Here is a 20,325-nt window from a genome sequence, read left to right as displayed (position 1 = left end):
GACTAATTAACCTCTCTGCAATTTCAATAGAAAGCTTTAAATTGTTTAATCTGTTTCAGAATGTTTTCCGAGTTTTTCAAAAGATATTTTATTAGATGTTTTCTTGGTCCATAGGATCAGGATAAAAATCTAATTTACTCATAATAATAAGCATATGTATTACAAATTTCTAAAATATTTAATCCATCTATTTGAACATGTATATCCATCGGATATGAACAAAGATGGGTAAATTAATGAAAACAATTAACTTAAGCTAAGTTCAGTTAAGCGAGGATAAGATCGATAAGTTGACAGTTAACAGTTAAGAAATCATACATTTAACTCGATATGTTAAAAGTTGATAGGGACAAAATATTAACTTAACTCAGTTTAAAAAAAAAAGTTAATATACTTTTTTTAGTTAGTATGTGGATTACATAAATAATGACTGCGTTCTTTCTAATTTCCTAAATTATTATAATAAACAATGTTATTGAACTTTCATTGTAATGTACAGTAATTATATCTATTTTACTTTACATGATTATTAAATACCTATTTAAATACTTACGTTCTATACATCATAATAAATAAATTAATAAATATTAATTTTATTATACCAAATAAAAATTTAAGGTCATATAATACTTATTATCAATTATGCGTATCTAACTTATTATAACAAAAATCCATTTACAAAATTATTTTATCTAGAAAAATAACAGAAATGTTTGTATTATTCTAGTATTGGATTATTTTATTTTTATTTTTACTTTTATTTTAGTATTAATATTTACGTATGAAACCATAAAAACGAAAAATTTCAAAAATGTTTAACTTGATGCTGATTATTTTTAAACAAACTGAGGAAAGCTAAGTTATTTAAACTGTCAATTAAACTAGTTAAATTCACAAGTTGATTAGAAAATTAACTAACTAGTTAATGCTCACCTTTGGATATGAAATCAAATTTAATAATGAACAATTTAAAATGTGTCTTGTCACTGTTGATACAACTTTTTTTAATTTTTTGAACAAGTCCTTCAAACGATTTTCGAAAGAAACATTTAAACATTTGGTAAAAAAAAGCTTATAAAGTAGGTAATATTAAGTAGGTATAACAACCAACAGATAACGTGATAACAAAAGGTGATGGCGCTGCGGTAACGTACACTTGACTGACAGCATACGAATAAATTAGAAATATAATATTATGGCTTCCGTCTTAGGACAGCACAGTCGTCGAAAATCGGGTACTTATTCCAATAGCCCGCCTCGGCCGCCAACTTAGAAGCGATGGCGACCCCTAGCGGACCTTAGAGGCAATTAGCATTTAATATTTTAGGAACCAATTATTATTTTCCGTAATATTACGTTCCGGTATTTTACGTTCCACACTATAAATTTCCGTCATATTACAGTCCGTGGTTTTACGGTCCGGGATATTGCAGTCAGAAATTTTATATTCCGTCACTTTACGGTCCGTGATACTACGGTCCGGAATCTTACGTTCCGCGATAATACAGTCCGAGATATTACGATCTAAGGTTTTACATTCCGTGATTAAACATTCCAAAATATTACGCTCCGCAAATTTAATTTCCGCAAAATTACGTCCCGTTGAATTATTTTCCGCACAATTATAGCCCCCCAATTTTGGCCTACCGGGAAATTTTACAAAGGGGCCCCACACATGAAAAAAAAAGTCGCTCGCTTCGCTCGCAAATACATTACTATATGAATTTTATTAAGTACCACATCAAAATAAAGCACAACACATAACCAACAATGTATAACAAAACAGTTTTTTGCTATTTAATCAAATTCAGTTTTTCATTTTAAAATAGTAACATTCTACCAAATACTGGGCTCCTAGCTCCTAATTTATTTATGATGTCTTCGGAATCAATTTTGTTGAGAATATCTTTCTCTACATTATTAGCAACATACTCTCTAATACATTCTGACCTATTGTATTTCTTAAATAATTGTTTACAAATTTTAATTTCGAAAATGTACGTTCACATTCTACTTGTGTAATGGATAAAGTAAGCATACATTTATATGCAAAGTGGAGACCACGATATGTATTTGCGTATAAATTATATTTCACCAACACTTCAAAACAGCAGGTTACACAATACTTGGTACTGGCACTATGCACACATACTATAATATCATCATCACTTTTGAGTCCTAGAACAAAACATAAAATAAAATATAACATAATTATTGATGATTTTATTTTTTAATATTTATGTAAAAATAAATATAGATTACCATTTTCTGAATCATCACCATCATCAGTAACTTGATTATTTAGTTCATCATACACACAAGCAATGGTTTTTTTCAATTCTCTCCATTTAGATGTTAAGTCAACATATTAATTTCTAAGATCATCGTAAGTTATGTCCGGAATAAAATTTCTGATTTTTTCATATACTTTTATTAAAGCATTTATTGGAAGTGGTAAATCTGGTTGAAAATTGTTTGGGTCGAGACAAGAAAAATCGGCACATAGTTGTTCATGTTTTTCAAATCTTGATGAAATACTTTCAATAACAGTATCAAATACTTGGTTATAAACATTGATTTCAAATGCACGTAATGGATCTGTAATAGGATCATCTATTGATTCATAGTCAGTAAATTGTCTTTTTTTTTTTTTCTTACTCTAATATGAGGTAACTCATTTAGAATTTCTAAAGTATTATTCTCCATTTCATCAAATTTTTTATTGGTATATTCAACAAAAATATTGGCTGCTTCTTTTATACATTGAAATTGGCGGGCACAGTCTTGTAAATCATTCAAAGTTTGTTTCACCATTTGATAAGCTGCAATTATATTAACTCCATGCCCTTGTAAATATTTTGATAGAGGAGTAGTTTTTTTAAAAATTCGCAAGTACATTTGGGCAGTTAAAATAGTTTCATATTTTAACAAACCTTCTTTTAAATTTTTTGCCTTGAATCGAGCATCTGGAGTTATACCTAAATTGTTTTCAATTTCATCTAATGTAGTTATGAGATCAACATACAATCCATTTTCGGGTTCATTAAATTGTCCAAAAACCTTTGTCAATGCTGCATCTTTGGACCACCATCTTGTTTCGCCGATTTTCTCTTTCATTTTCAATTACACTACTGCTACATTTTTTTCAAATTATTGTCACCTAAAGATGAAAAGTGGAAAGTATATTTATAAAATTATTCAGTTAAAACATAATATATCTAATGTTTTATATTATTATAATTTTGTTTTTTAATTAAACTAATTCTAAACTCTTAACATTATTCCAAAATTAAATACAATACAATTAATGCATCAATTTACCTTCTAGCTTAGTATGATTTGAAAAATTGTCTGTTATATTAGCATATAAAAAATGCATAATATATCTATAATATAAATATATTATAACAACATCAATTATCAATTAAGTACATCTAATTATACAAGTGTTTAAGTTAAGTTTTTATACTTCAAATAATGTTAAAAATTATAAATATAATAGACACATTCAGAACACAAATTGTGTCTTAAATATTTTAAGTACCTATATTTATTTGACAAACCCTACTTATTTTATACTGCTAATTGCTACCTATCAAATGTAATAATGATATCTATATAAAATATAGTTTAATTTTAGTTAATATACAATATAATATATAATATAACCAATGTGAGTACTTACTTGATTTTACAAAATTTAATTTTTTTGATTAGGGTTTTGACCTTCCTTTCTAAGCAACTCTTTCTCCTTTTTTTTTCGTTTAGCACTTCCGCTTTTATGTAATTTTTTGGAATTGCCCAATGAAAAAAATAAAACAGCACGTAAACGTCTGTTTTAACTGTATGTCTGTATGTACTATGCAATGTGTAAGAACTAGAGAATTTAATATATAACACTGAATACTGATCAACTTTATAACTTAAACTATCAAGAAAAATGACTAACGAGTAACCGCGAGTTAGTAGAAACGTTATGTCTGCAATAGTTGAACAAGAGTTCACAACTTCACAAGCTCACAACTTCATAATTGGACTAATTTGTTCGATACTCGTTACTCGTTAGTCGTGTAGTCGTTTTTCGATAGGCATTAGTCGTTAGTCATTTCTCATAAACATTAGTTGTTAGCCGTTTTCGCGAGTTATTAGTTGTTAATCGGTTTTCGCCAGTCATTAGTCGTTTGCCAATAGCTAATAGTCGTTAGTCGTTTTTGATTGGTCATTAGTCATTAGTCATTAGTCGTTTACCGACGGGTATTAGGGTCGGGCCACACTATCCGTTTTCACCGGTCCGTTGGTAACCGGTGAAAACGGATACGTTAGCTGATAAAAACGAAACACATTGATATGAATATAATTGGCCACACTGTCCGGTGCGCAACGTTCCGTCGTCCGTCAGCCGGATCGCAACGCAACATGCTGCGTTGAAAACGGATACCGGATAACGTTTTATTTATTGAAACACGTTGTTTTTGATGATAGTGGACACATTATCCGTTTTTAACGCATCCCGCGCGAAAAGTTCCTAGGCGCCAGGCCACATATATATTTTTTTTTATTGTTTTTTAAGTTATTAATTAATGATGGATTCTGATAAATTAATTCAAGCAGTACATGGTCAAAGTGCTTTGTGGGAAATTGGTTCCAGCGAATATATGAACACAAATATAAAAAAAAAAAGTTGGGCCGAAGTAGGTTGTATAATGTACCCTGATTGGAACGAAAAAGAGCAACAGGAAAAAGATGAAACAGGTAATTATACAATTTTTTATTGAACAAATATAATTATATTTATTTTTTACTAACTAACACAATTAATGTTTAGGAGAGAGGGTATTAGGTAATTTGATGAAAAAAATTAACTTAAGTGACCTACCTATTAACATAAGTGTATATAACTCTAAAAGTTTAATGCTAATGTGGAGACAAATATTAATTCGACTTAGCTAAGGAAAAGTTAGTTATTAATATTTTTTTTTATATCTTACACCTGTTTTAGGTCACACATTTAGTGATAATACATTTTTTTTCTAAATTATAACTAAATATTTAGTTAAAAGTCCATCCTTTTATATTACTTTTTTCGCAAAATGGTTTTGGTAGTTAAGCTTTAGACAGTTACATTCTTGTGGTTTGTGTCTAACTATGTCTAATTAAATAAAATAGGTATTTAAAATCTTAAATCATTCTGCAAAGATTATAATATACCTATTACCTATCGAGTAAAAAATAATAATAAATCAATTAGTTTACAGTACCAACTAAGTTAAGTCTATATTTTTTATAAACATAGTTTTTATACAAAAATGCATATTTAATATTTATATTGTATAGAAAAATGAATACAAGTAATATCTTAATTCATTTGCATAAACATAATTATCATTCTTATTTTACATAATATACTCTAGGTTAGGTTAGTTATAATTAAAAAAACACCTAATAAGTAATACGCCTAGACAGTAATAATACAATTTTACTTTATTTAACACAACAAAGAAAATTATAAACACTAAATTATAATTACAGAATAAGATGGTACCTACCTCCTTATTTTATATTTTATATTAAATCAAACAAATTAGTTCATATTATTACATCATAATATGACAAATTTGACAATGACATATAGTTATACACAATGTACCTATACATATTCAATTTTATATTAATACTTTTTTTATTTACTTCAAGCATCAAATAAAACATACAGTATTCTGTAAATCATAAAAGGTTTTAAGATTATTATTATAGTTTAACTATCTATACAATTTGTATAATTACCTACTTTATTTTTAATTTAAAAATGTAAAAATCAATGGTTTTTAAAAAGTTACATGTTAGCATACTGAAATGGTACAGCTCCAGGTCCCATAAAATAATTAGCAAAGTAATCTCTTACACCAATTCCTTGTGATCGAGAATTATTATTCTTTTTAGTATTTTATATGAATATTGAAAATGCATACAAAAATGCATATTTTTTTAATTAATTATACATTAGACCCAATAATGAATACAATTTAAACATTCTTTGTTTTCAAAAACTCAATTTGAAAAATAACAATATCTTCTTACATCCGCAGTACGGTTGAACATGGAACCATGCCTTAAAAAATCTTAATTTGCAAAGTGTGTTGTAGTGCACAAAAAAATAGTCACTGGTTATAATACATTAGTGTATACTATAAATACTTATATAAATTGAATGCACTTATAAATAGGTAGGTACTTACCTCAAAGTAACTGATAACCTTTCTTCTACACTGATAGGCATTCTGAGTACAGTAATTTTCTTTGTAATACTTTCATGTATTCGTCCAAATAATTCATCAAAAGTTTTTATACTCATACGAAAATATTCGAAAAACTTTTCAGGGTATTGCCGTATATTTGAATAAAAATATTGAAATTGTGTTTCACGTTGCAGATTTAATGGATGCACCCAATGTCGTCTGTTTATAGGAGACTTATCTTCATTTAAAAAACCTTGTGCTTCCAATAAGCAAATGATTTTAATTTTATTTTGTTTATTCATGTTAAAAGATGTTCAAACTAGGTTTAATTTGTTTTTTGAAACAATATGTACGTTAATAATGAAAAAAAAAGACGATGAAGTACCTACAGTGCATAGCACAAAATATCATGACAAATTAAATTAAATTTGTCATGCAAAATATGTTGTGTGATATGTGGTACAACGCTATCACTAACATAATTTTGGTGGGAAATGGGAATAATGTTTTGAAATTTGGCGGGAAAACTTTACGACAATATAAACGGATTACAAAAACGGATGGTCTGGCCGCCAAACCACAATCCGGTAAAAATGCATCCGTTGATCAACGCGACAAACGGACCGGTGAAAACGGATAGTGTGGCCCGGCCCTTAGTTATTAGTCGTTTTCAACGGCCATTAGTTGTTAGTTGCTTATCAATAGTCGATAGTCAGTTAGCAATTTGTTGTTAGTTGGTCGTGGAAATTGTAACCAACTATTAGTCGGATTTTTAGAGTAAAATATAGCTATTATTCGGTTATCCCAATTATTTGGTTGTTCCCATCACTACTGTATATCACCGGCCATATAATTCCCATAGCTTTTTCAAACAGCTTGCAGATAGTTGAATGATTTGCTTTGTCTAGTTTTTCTGAATGCAGTAAAAACATGTGTCCTGGACAATCGGGTCTTAGAATTCCAACTATAACATTGGCAATAAACCGTCCTTCTATGTCACATGCACTGAAAAAAAAACCACGATCGTATTAACAAAAAACTATGTTGGATTGACAATAATCTTGCTGATATACAGCTAATAAGATCATTTTCAAACCAACAAGTATAAAATTGTTAATGAGACAATAATACTAGTAATATAGCACTGTATTATTGACAAATATATTGTTAAAATTATAGTTGAAACTGTTAATTAAATTTATTTAATGTATTTTGTCATTACATTGACAATTATCTTATCACCGTAATAACAAATATTACTTAGTCATCAGTTTTCCATTGTTAAATGAATATTAGCATTGTATTATTGACAAATATATTGTTAAATTGATACGTGAAATAATTAATTAAATATCATTTATTAGCACTAAATTGACAATTATCTTATCATCGTTTTTTTTGGTGGGTTGGTGGGGGGGGAGGGAGTTACAATACGGGTATATTGTAAGTTTAGGTTTTGATATTTGGTTAAAAATAAAACATATTGAAGAAATTTCGGGTGGGGTCTAGACGGCCTTGATCATTAGAATAACTGAACTAATTGAATCTATTGCCCACTTTTAAAATAATATATAGTAGGAATTTAAATGATGTATAGCAAAACAAAAAAAAACAAAATACAAGTATTAAGAAATTGGTTGTCAATAAAATATCACAAATTGTCAATTCATGAAAAGTGTTTTTGTAAAATAAAAATATTACAATGTTTTATGCAAATAATAATAAAAATAAAAACGCAGTATGGATTTAGGTAGTATAAAAAAGTATTGTTAATCCAGTGGCGGATCGTGAACTGTATGAGGGGTGAGGCAGATATTTTCAAAATGTATTGGAGAAAAAATGCTGTTAAAATATAACAATGATTTTCTAGTTAACTTTTAATATAACTCAATTAATATTCAATTCTATAACCTTTAAAAACATATAAATAATAAACCATATAATATTTATTTCAAATGTCATATACATAAAAAAAAATACTTATCACATAAATCTTATTTACTAAAACAAAAACAAAAATAAATCTTTTTTTATATTATGTTTTGTAAATTAAATCTATTATTCTGTCTTTGAGTAATGCAAATTTGTCAATTATTTTTTCATAGAATTTTTCATCATTTTTTGATAAATTGTTTATTAACTCCTTCTCAATATAGATTGTAGGTAAGGAAGATAATCTTTCTACAAGGGAGTAAGGCAGTATAAAATTGCAAATAGAATAATAATAATGTTAATTGTTATTTGATTGATATATTTTGATATGAACCAATATCTTTAATTTGTGATAAAAGTATTGTGGGTAGGTATACACTTACACTACACGACATTATGTCCACTATGACAACCTCCCAGTTTCAATTAGTAGAAGTTACGTCGCTTCGACAAATGACTAAATGTGGACAATGTTGATAAACTCTGAGGCCCGAATCGTTCAGCCTCATTTCATAATAAAATTCCGACTTCCCCCTCTACCATTATTTTTTTTTTTATTGTACGGCCATCCATCTCGTCTGCGGCTAAATATTACTAGCCTCTCGGCACTCTTCGGCTATCGTCGAGATCGTTATATCGCTCAACGAACGTCTTCGTCGTGATTTTTGATAACATTCGTACTGACGAAGACGTATGTAGTTTGTAATCATGTGTACTATGATAATTCATATTATTTAAGACAAAATAAATTTATTTTGTATTTTTGTCATTAAAATAATACATAATAACAAAAAATTTTTGTATTTTAAAATGTACATTATATTATTGAAAATAATATTTTTAAAATCGAATGGAAATAACTATAACTATAATATATAAACCTCCTTTTTCTGTACAATGGTTAGGTGAGGCTCAGCCTCACTTGCCTCCCCTGGCGAGCCGCTACTGGTTTAATAAGACAATATTGTCAATGTTACCAATGGTTTTTTTCACTGTGTCTCGTCAATCGACACCCAAATTTTATTTTGCCTTATTTCCATTTTCATTTTATCCATAGTACTATTAAAAATATCATCAATATAACCCTTCCGTAATGTCGCTTCCATAAAAATTTTTTTACCAGTATATTTCTCTAAAAATACTTTAAATGTATTGTTAGAAAACCATTGACATAAATCCTTGATGAATCAGATTTTGCTGAACTTTGATTGGTTAGTAGTTGTTGTAATTTTCTCTGTTCTTGATCATTCTGACGTTTGACACTCTTTTGATGTTTATCGGTTTTCATAGTTGGGATGTATTATATTTTTTTTCAAAATTAATTTTTATTTCACACATTTTACAGTATAAAACATGCCCGTCTGTGGAAAAAATGTCAGATTCAAATTCAGAAACGTATCTTTTTAGAGTAGTACAAGTGGATGATTTTTCTTTTCCCATTCTAAATAATTTACTTAAATACTCGGATACAAACGATGACGAAAAAAACATAGGAACGAAAACAAGACGTTGAATGTCGAAGTATTCGCACACATACGATGACGAAAGAAAGACGGCAACGAAAGCAACACGACGAACGCGAACGACAATCGACTACTAAACTTTGAAATCATAATATTATTTGTATTTATCACGCCTATAAAACCACGACGGCCAAATAATATTATTTACCGAGAAATTAGTGATAGACTGATAAACATGAACTTTACTCAATTATATTAATTTGTTTCTCCAAAATCCAGTTCTATTTTGAGCGTTGGAATATTTTTGTTAACAGTGCAACGATGCCGCGGACGGCGACGGACTACGCGACAACGTAGATAAGATAAAAATTATTTTTAATTTTAATTCTATCAAAAACAACTTTGCAGGAGAAAATCATTAAAAAGTAGAAAAACTGGTCAAAAAAGCAATGATTATCAGAAAAACTTGAAATAAGCATTTTTTTGAAAAAAGCAAAAAAGCACTTCCAAATTTCTTAATTGAACGTGTTGTAACATGACATACTTCTATAATAACATTCTGCTATATTTTAAGTCCATCCATTAAAATAAGGAAATGAAGGGCTTCGTGCAACAACGACACAAGTCCACTTTTTGAAATTGTTCAGGAGACATGTTTTATTTGACCAAAACTTTAAAAATTTATATTTTTATTTGTAATTACAACATAAGTATCTTGAATTACATATAAATGGTTGAGTAAAGTGAATTTGCATTTTAAATAAATTTTAGATCTTCTAAAATATCTTGGAAGTATGGAACATATGGACTAACCTGCTCATTAATTGTAAAAAAGTTTTCGAAAATTGTATTTGTTTTGTGTTTTAAAACTAACGTATTTATAAAAACAAATACATTTTTTATATTGAAAATATTTTTTTGGAGTAATCAAAATAATGATTATACATATAAAATATTAAAATATAACTTTTATTAATGTAAATATGTTGATTTCATTATTTTAGTGATGTTAAATTTAACTTCCTGGTAAAATGCCAAATACCAGGACGTGGACTATTCATGATAGTGTTTAAATGGCGGTGAAATATCTCCTGGTCGTTATTAGTTCTCCTTGGCATGCCATGTACACAAAAGGTTTCCGGTCCAACACCTAATGTTAATTAATATTATTATGGATAAAGACTAGGTACTTAAGGTAGGGTTATAAACTTTGTGTTTAATTTTTGTAATTTTGTTAAAAAAAAATCTGTAACTGGTTTGACTGAATATGAACACTTAAACTTACAGAAAAAACAAAGTTACGATTTATTTTTATTGAATTACTTCTGAAAATTAGATACTTAGTAATCTCAATATATTCATTAATTTATAATGGTTCATTAAAAGAATAAATTGTGACTAAATAGATATTAAAACTCAATTTTTATCATAATTTATTATTGAAATATGAAAATTGAAATGTTTACTATCTGTAAAATAAATGTCTATTATAAAAATTGAATTTTGAAATTCTATTCGTGAGTCTAAAATGTAACTAATTATCTTAATAATCTCATATGTACTACCTATTTAAACAGTTTTAATTATTAAACAAATTTTAAAAATAAAATTATAGGTAGGTAAAACTAATTCTTTTAGAATAACTCACGTTCCACCCACTGATTTCTAAAATATGTAATGTATCTTTCTGCAACCTCAGTATTTGGAGAAAGCCTTGCCTCGTTGACCACCACTTCGAAGCCTTCAATTATCATGTTTGCCGGCAAAAGTGCAAGAGCTTTTGACATACGAAACATAGTATGCAGTGCATTGTCAGTCCTGTATATTTGTCTCCGTATGCCAAAGTCTCTTGCATTCTTTTCGAGTGCCTATTTATATAAAAGAAAGCGTTTAAGAAACTTGTTTTAATTTTAATATTATTTAATCATTAAACTGCACAATTCCACAAATCAAAGTATCTAAATTTTATCTTACAGAATTAAAATTGTTACATTTTTTAGGAAATCATACTTGGGCCATATGGAACCAGCATTTATGTAATCTGACTCCGGAAAAAACGTTGGTCAACGCATTGCTCAACCCTACTTCGTAGTCAGTGACAATATTACTTGCACTAATCCCCGGAACACAAGTCTTAATATGGTCCAATACACTTGTGTACGCCATTTGAGTTTTTCGGGTCATTAATGCGTATGCAACGGGAAATGCCTGTTAAAATAAATAAAATAGTTAGGTATTTAGTTTATAAAATATTGGTATAATGTATTAAAATATAGCATTAGGTATGTACTAAGGTTTAAACAAAGTTTACCTGGTCCATGTACATGGCCATTATTATCAACAGTTGTTCCGTTTGTGGAACAAGGGGCCTGCTTTTAAATGTGGCATCTATATGAAGTTCTCGAGCAGAAGTCAATAGGCTAAAAATTGTTTAAATTAAGATACATGTTGAATATACCGAGGAGTAGATTTATATTCTAACATTGTGTTCTTGACAGTTAAAATTAATTACTTTTCCAGGGATGGAGATATGAAAACGACTGCTGATCCAGTGTCAGGAGGACCCATGACGAACCCTCTGAACATTTCTCGTCCATTAGCAGTTTTGAATAAATGAACGTATCGAGCATCTACCAGATTACCTGCGTATTCCATCAGATCTCGTGGTATTTGTGGTTGTGCTGCAGCTCTAGTTCTCTCCATAGTTCTCAAAAGAGAAGTATACTCTAGGCGATGTTCTAACCCTTGTGTTCTAAACAGTTGATGTGTAAGATAAAAAAAAAAACAATAAGTATGTGCAACATTTTTTTAAAAGTAAAAGTACTGCTTCTGCCACTTCATAATTGTTAAACGAAAAGACAAAATTACTACCTACCTTGATGTCTCTTCTTCATAAATCACCCGAAGTGGAGTACATTCTTCCACGCACCTTCGTAAAATACTCTGCTTTAAAGTCACTAGGGCTAAATAGTTCATGTCAGGGCCATGTGTAGTGTGAGTACGTTTCTCATACAATAAATTTTCCACGATGAGACCTTTAAGAAATTGGTAATACAGCTATTTGTAAGTCAATGTGCAAGACTTTTCCACAGAAATTATCATATTTATTACATTAGAAACCTATTTTAATAATTAAAATTGGTGAGTGTATTTACTATTTAAATTAGGTGCCTGTAGACTCTTTCATTTTTTCAAATTGAATTTATTAAAACCAACTATTTTAATTTAAATTAAATTATTTTAAAAAAATATTACATTACAATTATCATATAGGTAATGAAAAAAGGGGACTTTCAGGCTTAATAAAAAAATTACTTTTAGTTGAAAAAATGACTTAGTGGCTATAGTTACAATCATTATAAAAATACTAAATATATAGTGAATTTTTCATTTCCAGAAAATGAAACAGATTTCTTTCACACTAGTGTCCTTTTAAAAATGCTAAGAAATTTACTAACTCCTACAATCTACTAACTCAAGAAATAAACTTAGATTATTTTTTTACCTATCTAATTCACTAAAAAATGTTTTAAATATAATAAAATTTAGCATAAATACCGGTTGCAGAACAGTCTGTTTGTATACATTGCAATGATTTAGAATTTGTTCTTGTACATTTAATTTTGTAAAAATACCCATTGTTACAATGTACAATTTTACTGTTTGATCTATAGCCTTCAGTCGTGACGAATTCCATTATATAATTATTAAGTAGCTAATTTAAATTTTTAAATACTATAGTGAATGGAGAGAAAACAAGAATAAAAGTGAATAGGTCAATTCGGTTAAAAACTTAGAACACATAAACGTGAAATGACTAGATCTCAATCGCAAAGCTTGGTAAATTATATTTTTATATAATTATATATGGAACTTCTATAAGTGGAATTTTCGATAATTCCAAGGAATCTCATGCCCCCGCATTTCAATGTTGGAACCTATTACAATATGTGCGATTAATTTTCTCGATAAGTCTAAGTCATTTGGGTTGAATTTTGGCTTATAAGTTGAATTTTTTGATATACTGAAATACAATATATTATTATATAGTTCGTATGTATATTTATGTAGGTACATACTTATTATAATAACGATACCTATTAGTAATCAAAAATCGATTAATTTTATCAATCTTTACATAATACTTAAGAGACCGGATATACGGGTAGTGATTATAAATTTAACCTAACCTAACCTAACCTAACCTAAATTTAAGAGAACCTTGTATTAAATTTTCAAAGTTTTTGACCGATCAAAATCTTTTTTATCGACAATTATAGAAGAAAACAATTGATTAAAAATGTCAATATAGTTTAAAAATTATACTATTATGTAGGCAGTGGCGGCCATCCTAGAGTAGAGGTGTCTAGATGTGCTATTTATTAATTTAAAAAAAAAAAATAAGGAAAACCTGGGATTTTCACGCTAAATCGGTTTTCGACAAAATCGATTTTGGTTTTTGGTGTAACTAAAACAAATGACCGTTGATATATAAAATTATTTAAATAAATTAGCATTTTCTATAAACGATAAAATTTTGATTTGTTTCGACCCGTTTACGGGCATTTTCAGTTTCAATTTTTTTTAGTTTTTATTTCTATGAATATCAATAATATTTTATTTGTCGGGTAAAAAATCTTGAAAATTTAATACAAGACTCCTGATATATTGTTACAATGAAATTTGAATAATATTACAAATCCAGTCACAATTTTTTTTATAAGGATTTAAAGTTCAAATGTTTATATATATGAAAATTATTTTGAGCTAGAAATTGATAAAAAAATTTTCTATTTATATTTAAGATTTGAAAATGTAATACAAGATTTCTCATAAGTTGGTCTACCTATGTAAAATGCTAAAAGAAACATTAGGTACAAGTTTTAAATATCTTTACGATTATTTGTTTTTAATTTACAATAAAATACTGGTTTTTGTGAAAACTTTTTTCTCTATTTTTTAAAAAGTACTGAACATTTTTAATTACCTATTACTAATATACTTCTCAAAGTACCTACCAGCTAGATTTAGTTTCCTACCAGAAAAAATATTGAAGTTGATAATCAATGGTATTTGCTATTTACCATTATTATTACAGTGAAACCAGTGGCGTAACCAGGATTTTTTTTAGGGGGGTGTTTTTTTCTTGTAATAACATTTGACTTGAGAAGGATTTTATACTTACTATATACAATGTAGCCACAAATTGTTTTTATAAATTTCAATATGCGTTTAACCTCCAAATATTTATTTAAAATAAATTGTTTTACTTTTTTCATAAATAATTATAATGCAAAATGGTAAATGGACATTTCCCCGGAATGTTTTCGGTCTAGTAGAACATTTCCTCCTTATATATTTTTGATGTGGACATTTCCCCCCATTTTTTTTTAAAGTTTATTATTGACTAATAATATTAATTTTAATAATACAATATTATTTATTATTTAATAATATGAAGTATTATTTTTGTTTTTTTTAAATAAAATATTATTAGTCAATAATAAACTTTTAAAAAAAATGGGTGGAAAATGTCCACATCAAAAATACCTATATGGGGGGAAATGTCCTACTATATCGAACACAATCGGGGGTAAATGTCCACGATTCAATGCAAATAGTAGGTAAACAATAGTATTCATATCAGTCTAATGTGACGATTCTTTCTAGCCATATTGTCTATAACTTCTCCAACAGATACTTCCAAGTCACGGTGAATGTTCAGTATAATATGTTAACCCATTAAGTCGATTTTCACTTATTGTATTCCTCAAATATTTTTTCAACCACCTAAGGGTCGAAAATGATCTTACACTAGTTGCAGTAATAACTGGTAAAGAAGCTAACATAATTAAAAGTCTGTATATTGAAGAATATAATATGTTTTCATAGCAAGTTAAAATATTTTTTATTGGTTTGGTTGTTATTTGTTCTTTCCATAATGCAAATTTTTTTCCAAAGTAGAATAGTCTTCACTCATCAGCTTTAATGTCAACTACGTAGTTTTCAAAAGTGCTTTGAAAAATTCATCACTATTATCTTTATTTTTTATTCGTTGACTCCTAAAACTGCACACTCGCGATAAAATACAGACCAAAACCGCACACTTTCAATAGGTTAAAAGTTAAAACCGCATAAAAATTTAAAATTGTTGTATCCAAAAACCGCATACTTATGATTTTGACTCCAAAAAGGTCTTTACAATGCCTACTTTATAATGTATATTATGTACAATATAATACAAACAAGATTTAAACAAGTGCTCCTAAAAATAAATATAATTTAATTAAAAATCTAAAATATTACTATTATGTATTTACTAATTTGTTTTTTGTTTTAAAACGTGTAAGCATATTGTATAGTATCTTTTTATCTTTTAGCACACAAAATAGTGTGTGATCTTAACCCACTATAACTTATAAGTTAAGTTATACCATGACCGATAAAGTGTGGGGTTTTTGTCTATCGACATTTTTAGTTTTTGTGGTCGAAATCAAAAGTGTGCGGTTTTTGCATGCAACCCTCAGAATTGATTTGTGTGCTATTTGTCTGCCATTCAATTGTTGATTAAAACTATCCAAAAAAGGAATAAATAAAGGGTATCTATAGTATGATTTAGCCTAGTCTGTTATCGCATTTGTTCTATGCTCTTGATTGTTTGCTAACTAGGGACTTTTATATTGATATCAAACTTTTCAGATTTTTTTAATACCTCATTATATAAGTATATTTTTAAATCGTTTTTCTGATAACATTTAGTACATTTTGTTTACTTTTTGTTACAATTGGCCAAGGTGGGGGGTGTTTTAACTCCCAAAACACCCCCCCATGGCTACGTCACTGAATAAAACGTTTATTTAACGAAATTATTTAATTATGTAAGAATATACATTACGGGATCATAACATTTTCGTTCAAAAAGTTTTTTCAACGAATTGATTTTGTGTCATTTTTCTGAGGCAAATTTAAAAACTATTTTATTGTTACATTTTTATAAAGTATAGAAACTATTATTTAAATAAGAGCGTGCATTTTTATGGTTGGAATGGCACACAAGTTGTTCAACAGCTGGATATATAAAAGTTATTTTTTTTTTTTTTTAAATATAATTTAGGTACATGCTATTAATATAATTTAAATGTATTCTATTAATTAATTATTAACAATTTTAATTTTTTTTTTTGGTATTTTATAGGTATTAAGGATATTGCTAAATGGGTAACACAAAATCCATTATCGAGTACATCTATATTATACTTACTCAATGACGAAGAATTCTATAAACCTATTACCACAAAGATACTTTTTAAACTTTGCTTTGATTACCTTGGTATTTTCATTCTAATAATAGCGTAGTATACTGTTATACTTATTATTTCAAACGTGTCTATACTATACTGTTATACCGAGACAAACCACAAGCGTAGGTATAGCTTATTGTGAATCAGGGTGATCCTACCTTTGTAGTTGGCGGGCCGATTTACACTTTCACTTTTGTTTCACAAAAAACACTGGTGGAAGCCAAAAGAAAAAAATGTTATTATTTTTTATATTTTATTACTAAGATATTATATAATGCACAAATTATTAAATTACAGATTAATATTATAACATATAGATAATTATGACGATTATGTTACTTATATTTATAAATTTAGATACCTAATTAATATGATAATCGGCATTGATTTATAGAAGCCAATTTTTCTTTGAACATCCTGATACACGATTTTAAAGAAGAGTTGTGAATACGGTTTTTGATTTAGACTTTATTTAGGGTGTTGGTGCCGGTCATTTATTAAGGAGTAAAATTTAGGCAATTCAATTCACATGTTGTATCGACCTCACGCGGAATATGCATGCATGTGAGAACTATGTAAATCAATATTAGTGTGACTGTGTGAGTGAGCTTTAATTACACGCTCAGATAAAGATATTTACGCACGTACATGCACAAGTCAGTGGTATACTTCGATGGCTATAAATTATTGTCGAAGCATTATTTTGATGAACAAAAATGCTTTTACAGGAAAAACTCTCATGCTTCGTTGATACGTCGGATTTTGGTAATTTTTTTTTTTATCTGAAAGATGAGAAGTTTTTGCTGGTAAAAGCTCGAATATTTATTTTACTTTAAATAATAGAAGAAAAATATGTTTGAAAAATAACAAATATTGCGCATTATTCAAATGCATATTCCAGCTTCTATAATTACAACTGTCAACATCGGGCTTTGAGCTGACCTACAAAATGTTCTGTACTTTTAAATAAAAAAAAAAAAATGAACGAAATCCGACTATTCTACAAGGCGTGGAGAGTGTTTCCTGTAAGACATGTTTTTGTACCAAAAAACGCACCGACTCCGATTCTCAAAATAATATATTTCCAAATAATGAAAAAATATCAAGAGAAAGATTCCTAGATACAATTAATATGGAATTTTATTGGATAATGTCTTAATTTTTTCATGGCTCATTATTGTATAGGTATGGTTGTAATTCAAATTTATTCTAAAATGAATCTAAAAAATATAAGTACTGCCGGTACTGGATTATAATTAATGACGCCTCAGACCGTTCTAAATTTAATTCACTATTAATTTGGTAAAAAGTTACACACTTCATTATATCTGAGATAATAATTTTTTTATAATGAACTTGGTAAAAACGTATATAGTCTTTGTACCAGTATCACTAATTCTAATTTACCAAGTAAGTCAGGTCGACGTATTGACGATAATGTGTATTTAAATCAAAATATAATATGCTCATGCAAAACTTTTGTAAAATTATTTAAAAATTAAATATTTAGGTGTAAACGTGTAATATGTAAAATATCTTAAATTAAAAGGCTATATAAAATTAGTAGCAAATAAATTAAGAAAAATAATTTATGATTTCAAAAGTTTTACTTGTATCTTACAATTTAAGAAATTTGGACAAGTATACTATCAATTATCAAGCGTTAAAAGTTTTACCTATAATTAATTATGTAGATGCGAAACAACTATAGATTCGTTAAAATAAAATATTAAAATGTATTCCAAAAAAGCGGGTAAGTAGTTGTTGCTCTGCTGTAGCGCCTGTAGGTACAGTGGGTCACTCGTCAGTGTAATGAATAGTATTAAATTTGAATTCAATGATATAATATCATTGTATACAAAAAACGATTCTGAGCGGAGACGGTTTGTTAGTTTAGGATATATTATATTATATATATATATATTATTATTACTTATTATTAATAACGTTTACCTATACTAATATAAAATAATTAAAATCATTATTCTTGGTCATTTATTATGTAATTTCGTCCAAATTTGAACTTAAAATATCTATAAAAAATAATTGTATATATTATAATATAATATATTTTTTTAGTTACAGATTTAACTAATTATGTGCAACCTTATTTTAAATATTCAAATCTTAGTTATAAAAGTTGAACATTTCATACATTTTTTACTACAAAATAATTTGTACATTTCAAATTTGATAAATGTTGTCAACATTTGAATTTTAGATGATTATAAAAAAAAAAACGTGCCTATGTATTTTTAATAGTTTTCAACTGCTATTGTAATTTGTAACAATATGTCAGGAGCCTTGTATTACATTTTCAATCTTGTTGACCCAACAAATAACATTTTATCGACATTTATAGAAAAAAAAAACTAAAAAAATAATTTGCAAATTTACCTGATTTTTACGTATTTTGTCGAAACTCAAACTTAAATGTATAAAAAAAATTATGAATGAATTTTTTATATTTTGTAACTGCTATTGGAACAATATATTAGGAGCATTATATTACATTTTCAAGCTTTCTTATCGACATTAATTTTAATAAAACTAATAATATTCGAAAATTTTGTTAGAAATTTAGGATACATATTACAATAATTATTAGAAGTGGTAACTGGTAAGTAGTCATATTGTTGGAGAATTCATGAACCCATCACTATTAGAATAAAAATTATTACATTCTCATTCTGCTCCTCAAACCAAATTATAGTGTTTCCTATTTAGCTATAGAGAGCAGTTAAATCTACCTATAGTTTACTGTCAATAGTAAAATCCAAATGTACAAATGCAAATGTCTCCATGCATTAACCAAATCCCCGTACTATGTCTCAAATTAAAAATAACACTTAAAAAACAATACTCTTAATCAATTTTATTCTAACAATTAGGTGTAGGTCAACAGTTCAAAACGTTACCCAACAATTTGTAAAAAACTTTAAACTTTTATTAACTTTTTTTTTTTTGAATAATATTATGGCTTTATTAGAATATTATATGTATATTATCATTGATTATAAATAGTAGTGTGTACAAATAGCAATAGTTGTGGGAGGAAAAGACAAACTAAATTTAAGGAATGGCGGCATGGTAGGAAGTCAAGACTTCAAGTCTTGTAAGTACCTACTTGCCTACCTTTTTTCATAATTATTGCGCCAGACACTTAATTCATTTTGATAATAGATAATTCATTTAGGTGGCTTTTTGTCGATATAAATTTGTCGGTTATCTAACATTATTGTACACAAATATACGGTTGGTAGTGTGGTACGATGTTTTTTTGTCGGGTGGTATTTTGGTGATGGCGTGTTGTCGAATGGCTTTTTGTCGTTATCATGTGGCTTTATGGCGGGTGGTTATTTGTCGAGTGGCTTTTTGAAGATTCATTAGTGT

The 20,325-nt window shown here is 27.9% G+C and overlaps 2 protein-coding genes across 2 annotated transcripts; both read right to left on the bottom strand.

Annotated features, from left to right (window-relative positions):
• Positions 1-10,626: 10,626 nt before the first annotated feature.
• LOC132950415 (uncharacterized) lies at positions 10,627-11,650 on the bottom strand. The gene is made up of 3 exons (XM_061021862.1): positions 11,642-11,650; positions 11,280-11,499; positions 10,627-10,781 (listed from the first exon to the last, which is right to left on the bottom strand). Exons 1-3 carry the CDS (start codon positions 11,648-11,650, stop codon positions 10,627-10,629), a joined length of 384 nt encoding a protein of 127 aa, XP_060877845.1.
• A 277-nt stretch (positions 11,651-11,927) lies between these two features.
• On the bottom strand, positions 11,928-13,328 carry LOC132950409 (uncharacterized). Its single transcript, XM_061021850.1, has 4 exons — positions 13,190-13,328; positions 12,507-12,666; positions 12,144-12,383; positions 11,928-12,051 (listed from the first exon to the last, which is right to left on the bottom strand). Exons 1-4 carry the CDS (start codon positions 13,326-13,328, stop codon positions 11,928-11,930), a joined length of 663 nt encoding a protein of 220 aa, XP_060877833.1.
• Positions 13,329-20,325: the final 6,997 nt, after the last annotated feature.

Source organism: Metopolophium dirhodum, chromosome 1 (assembly GCF_019925205.1).
Source record: "Metopolophium dirhodum isolate CAU chromosome 1, ASM1992520v1, whole genome shotgun sequence".
NCBI classification, from domain to species: Eukaryota; Metazoa; Arthropoda; class Insecta; order Hemiptera; family Aphididae; genus Metopolophium; species Metopolophium dirhodum.
This window is presented reverse-complemented; position numbering and strand designations above follow the sequence as displayed.

Bases quoted from the DNA above. Each gene is read 5' to 3' on its own strand.
- LOC132950409 (XM_061021850.1), bottom strand. From the start codon at position 13,328: ATGGAATTCGTCACGACTGAAGGCTATAGATCAAACAGTAAAATTGTA. The intron at 12,667-13,189 runs GTATTTATGCTA...AATTTCTTAAAG, and splicing joins AACAGACTGTTCTGCAACCG to GTCTCATCGTGGAAAATTTA. The intron at 12,052-12,143 runs GTAATTAATTTT...AACAATTTTTAG, and splicing joins ATATCTCCATCCCTGGAAAA to CCTATTGACTTCTGCTCGAG.
- LOC132950415 (XM_061021862.1), bottom strand. The intron at 10,782-11,279 runs GTGAGTTATTCT...AATTAACATTAG, and splicing joins TAGAAATCAGTGGGTGGAAC to GTGTTGGACCGGAAACCTTT.